At 40.3% G+C, this 5478-nt stretch overlaps 1 protein-coding gene across 1 annotated transcript in view; it reads left to right on the plus strand.

The window, feature by feature from the left end:
• Positions 1–213: 213 nt before the first annotated feature.
• CPM (carboxypeptidase M) overlaps positions 214–5478 on the plus strand; it is a 75595-nt gene continuing 70330 nt past the window's right edge. The window contains exon 1 of the mRNA XM_004700461.2: positions 214–373. Within this exon, the coding sequence (XP_004700518.1) occupies positions 214–373 (160 nt within the window). The remainder of the gene's footprint in view (positions 374–5478) is intronic.

A 5478-nucleotide genomic window follows, 5' to 3' on the forward strand; every position in this document is an offset into this window, starting at 1 on the left:
CGGGACGGGACGGGGCGCGGAGGAGAGGGGGTGCGCTGGAGCGGCGGTCCTCTCCATCGCCAGTTGCTCGGCGGCGGACTCTCCCAGGTGTCTCTGCCAACTTTTAGTGCTTAGGAAGCCAGGCGCTTTGGAGCATCAGGAACCCCCGAGGCGGCTGTCCCGCTCGCCCCATCCGTGCTCTGCTTGATTCTCGCTTTTATTCATCTCTAGAGCATGGACTTGGCGCGCCTCTGGCTAGGGCTGCTGCTGCCCTTGGTAGCTGCCCTGGATTTCAACTACCACCACCAGGAAGCGATGGAAGCGTTTTTGAAGACGGTTGCTCAAAACTACAGTTCGATCACTCACTTACACAGTATTGGGAAATCTGTGAAAGGTACGACCCTTCTCGTGCACACTGTCCCAAATCCTCCCTTCCATTCATTAAAGATGTCTCGGCCGCTTGTCCCCGCGCCACGCAGCTACTCTGCGGGGTACCAGGCTGCTCCACCCGCGCTCCGTGGGGAGGTGGTGGTCCGCTTTCGTTGGTTGTTTTGGCGGCGTGGGGGGGTGGGGGTAGTCAGAAGACCCTGGGTTTTAACACTTCCATTGTCATTCGGTGCCAATGAGTGTTTTTACATTATTGGAGTTCTGTCTTTAGCGCTCTGGGGAACACTGGTTATCTGGGGGGTCTGTATTTCCGTTCCTTTTCAAGATAAATTACACCCCCCCCCCAGGAAGTCCGTGTATGCATCTCAAGTTTCCCTGTTTTGTTGACTTCTTTAAATATGACTCAGACAATGAGTATCATTTCTTCAAGTCTCTTGGATTAAAATAGTACAGTTCTGTTGGTAAGCTTTATATGGTATATAATTAGCCCTATGATTTAAAGTTTTGTGTGTGTGTGGAGGGGCAGCCTGATTCTAATATTGATTAAAGGCTTTTTTAATGTATTTATTTGGAGAAGACAACTTTCTCATAAGAGATAAACTTTAGACTGAGTGAGTGTTACTGTTCTAGAGTTTTCTTTTTTCTTTTTTTTCTAGCATTTTCATCTAGATCATTTATTTGCTTTAATGTTTTCATTTAGAAATTGAATATATTAAGTAACTCATGATTGTGTACAGGGGATTTGAATCACAGACAAGTTAAATATTTTGGCCAAGATCATCCAGATGGTGAATTTCATAGCCAGGAATGAAACAAGAGTTCACTTCCAGCTTAGACAGTCTGGGGACAAGGCAAATAATTTTTTTCAACTATTGCTATTTCTTAATCTTCTATTATTATATGGTTATACCAAAGAAGTTAGTAGAAAATGTAATGATTCAATCAAAAGGTTTACAAAGTTTATTTGATGTGAATCCCAACTCTTTGTAAAATGTACTCAAACACCACCTCCCCTTTAGCATAGTTTCTGAGCCAACCCGGAGTCTCTTAATGACCAGATTTTAATTCACTTTAAAAGAAAATTATCCTAGTTTGAAAATTAAAGTTGTGTTCCTTAAAATGAAAATTATGTACAATGCAAAATAGAAACTTTGGGCTATGTTTGTAATAGTACCTTTGCTTCTAAATACCATTGCCTAAGCATTGGTGCCAGAATTTCTCTATATTGTTCTATAATCCTAAATTACAGAGGTAGGATGTGTGAGAAATTGCATCCTGATTCAGAATATTTATTCAACCTTTTGAAATAATTTTCCTTTGGGCTAGAGCAGAGCAATTAAAAACTATCTAAGAATAGCAATTATGTTAATAAAGGAAATATACAACACAACTAGCTTGAATTGTTGTTCAGTCATTCAAACCACAAGATGATGAGGATGTTGTTAATTTTATGTACTAAATAATTTGGTAAGGTTTTTTTTTTTATGTTTTCAAAGACAAAGAGCTTGTAAGAGAAAGTTGGGGACTCTTTCCTCATGGGTTCCAGCAATTCTGATCTATCCAGCATATCAAGCCACATTAAGAATGAAAGCCAGGCGGCTAAATTTTATAACTTGTGTGCACTCTTGTGGTTGGTTAAAGGATTGAGGGGTTATCATGTCAAAATCAAACCTGACATAGTGGTTAAATGTTTGTACTGAGTATATAGTTCTGAATAATTACTGGGTTTAAGAAAAATCCCAGGTCTGCCATTAGATCCCAAGTGGTAGGTTAAACTGTATGCTATTAAGTGGCAGTTGGTTGCCAAAATAACACTGCACGTTAGCATGATACTAATCAGGAAATAGTGCTCCATGGAGAATGCTCATTTCAGTAGGGGGAATTTTCCCTAGTCCTCTTGTAGGTAAGTTTGTTTGGCAATTTAGAAGTCACCATATGTATTATTCCTTTTTCTATTAAGAATGTGAGTCATTTTACCCAGAAAGGAAAAGAATGTTCCTTTTTGGTCATGTATTCTTTTAGTTTTTATAAATGCATATCACGCATATTTTTATTGTAATCAGGGAATTATAGCTACTGCATTGTTTTGCTACTGAAAAAGATACAATATATAAATTGTATCTTTTTCATTAGCATTAATTCATTACCTATTTCCTTGAATTGACCAATATGTTAGCATTTCATCATCTTGATCATGTGAATTTGCTTAGTCATTTAACTCAAGCTATATAGTGCTGACTGTCTCTTGTAGTAAAGTTTATAGAGCTTAAATTCTGAGTACCCTGGTTTTCAAAAGGCTATGGATGGCAGTGACTGCCCCAAATCCATTTGCAGTGTCCTCAAATAGCTTAAGCCACCATCGAATTATTTTTAATAACTAAAAAAGGTTGTAAATAGTCTTGCCCTCAGGCAGAATGCCTTGACCAGTGGATTGCCTCCACCCTCCTATGGTCAGCCTAGAGAAGCAGTCTCTCAGGGGCTTGCATGGGTGTGTTCTTGAAGGAGGTCACCCTTTGGGTGACTGTACAGGGGGTGGCACAATTCTGAGTCTCCCCCTGGCTGCCTTGGTTGAAGGCCCTGGACCAGACTTGTAAGTAAGCTCTCTGCCTAACGATGTGTGTGTCCCAATCACACACACATCCAGTTCCTGCTTCTGTAATCCCAATTATACTTATGATGTATTGACCTGCCACCAGTCATACTTTTGGAACTATTTCCTGTGCTGTCCCATGCACTATTTACCCAGCTTCCCAATCGTGAATCCTTGGACGCCATCTGAACCTCATGCTAACGCCTCCCACGTCCGGATGATGTGTCTGTGTCTGTGTGTTGTCTTTTTCTCTTCTAACACTTAATAAATGTTCTCCTTAAATTATATTTGAGATGGGGGTCTCTTTTGTACCATAAAGCACCATAAACAGTAATGCTATAAAACTACTGATAAGTGTCATGAAAATAACTTCCATTCTAATTGGTGAAATGTTCTTTTCAATTTTTCTTTTCCTTTTCAAATTTTTTAATGTTGAAACACACATCAAAGTGGAGCATACCTTTGACCTTCACTTAAACCAGCACCGGTTGCTGGGGAGTAATTCCAACTGGCAATCTCTGTCAGAGTAGAACTGTGTGTCCATAACATTTTCAGTGGTTGGTTGGGGGGAAGCAAATTGCCAGCACTTTCTTCGAAGGCATCTCTGGGTAGCAAAGTTAACTTCTAATCTTTCAGTTAGCAGCCATGTGTACCACCCAGTGGCTTGACCATATCTGCCTGAGCCTTCTGGAAGAAGATGCTACTACCTGGTGACTTGCTAAGGGAAGTCTTAAAGTGAAACAAAGCAAAAGAGAGCTGAGTTGAAAATCAGAATAGGTAGAATGTTCATTTATTTATATTTTCATCCAGTTGAGAAAGCATCTACCTTTTTTAATCCCTAATATTTGGCACACAGCCAATCTAAGTATCTGTTGAATGACTTGAATATTTGTTTTTTGAAAGGCAAATGGGACAAATATATACTACTTTATCCCCTGCCTTCAGGGTGGTCACCTTTCAAATACAAATGGATTTACTGTGGGTTTCCCAGGCCAGTTACTCTGTGCCTACCAACCCCAAATGAGTTCTGAGGCATTTAAAAGGACATTTCCTACTGTCTCTGTTTTAAGAATTTTCTTTTAGCTTGACTTCCTGCCAAATTTAACCTTTATTTTTACCTAAATAAGGAAGGTTGAAAAGGGAAATGGATATTTGAAAATAATGATATCTGATGTGATTGGCTTTATGTGTACTTGGTACTTCAATAGGAGCCCTGGTGTTATAATGGGTTATGTGTTAGACTGCTTTCTCCAAGGTCAGCAGTTCAAAACCACCAGCTGCTCTGTGGGAGAAAAATGAGGTCCAGCTATCACAAAGAATAGCATCTAGGATCTTAAAGGCTTGTCTTAAAAGAAGCTGCCATCTAAGTGAGACGTCAGCTAAATGCACACAGAAGGAGCTCTCCAGCCTGTGTGATCCAGGGATTGTAAAGAATAAAATCCAAAATCACAGGAGGGACTTGCATTTGAGCTTAAATTCTGAGCAAAATGGTTTACAGAAGGCAAACGTGATCACAGTGAGAATGCTCACTCGGATAAAACCACCATTGAATTCCTTCAGACCATTGGCCAGGGATGTGAATTTTGCACCCAGAAAGTCTGCTTTGGAAAGTGTATTACTGCAGATATTTTTACATTAAAATTTAACATTTTATCATTTGTTTTCCCGTTTGACTATTAATTTGTTCTACTTTCTGTTATCTTCTGCTTTCTCTTGGGTTGAGGTTTTTCTGTGTTTTCTTTTATCTCCTCCCCTCTCCCCCCACCCCCCAACCCCCACACCCCCACCCCTGCAGGATAGTGACAGCAACTAGATTAATAGGTCCTTAGGGTTATAGCAGGGGAGATTAGGTGGGGGTGGGGTGGGGTGGGGTGCTGGGGAGCTAATAATAGTGAGTGAAAGAAGAAATTATCCTAAAATTGATTGTGGTATGATTTAAATATCGAGTTGTATGGTGCATGAATTAAATATCAATAAACGAATTTAAAAATAATAAAATAAAACCCAGGCAGTTCCATTTGTCCTATAGGGTTACTATGAGTTAGAATCAACTCAATGGCAATGAGCGAGTGAGAGGTGCTTTAATCCTTTACTTCAAGCTCAGCCACTCAGAGTAGACATTTTCCTGATTTACCAAACAAGCCAAGTGAGTCATTAAATAATTAGATTAAATAATTTGCTAAATATCTCAAAATGAATACGTATGAGAGGGAGGATTCAAACTCAGGTCTACCCGTTTCCAAAGCAGTTAGCTGTCTTCTCTCTGGAGGAGCAGTGTGAAATGTAGCACCGATGAAGACCATTGACCGGGGATGTGAATGTTGCCCCCAGGCAGAGTGCTTTGGAAAGTGTATTACTGGGGGACTAAGTGGAGGGCTTTAGATCTGCTTTGGACACATTTGATCTGAAAGCGTAGCTTCTGCCAGGGATCTAGAACTGTGTTATCAGAGACAGTTGCCACTAGCCACACGTGCCTGCTGAACACTTGAAATGGACTAGCCTAAACTGAGATGTGCTAAAAA

This window comes from Echinops telfairi, unplaced genomic scaffold (assembly GCF_000313985.2).
Source record: "Echinops telfairi isolate 266 unplaced genomic scaffold, ASM31398v2 ScPeMD7_2;HRSCAF=8, whole genome shotgun sequence".
Classification (NCBI taxonomy): Eukaryota; Metazoa; Chordata; class Mammalia; order Afrosoricida; family Tenrecidae; genus Echinops; species Echinops telfairi.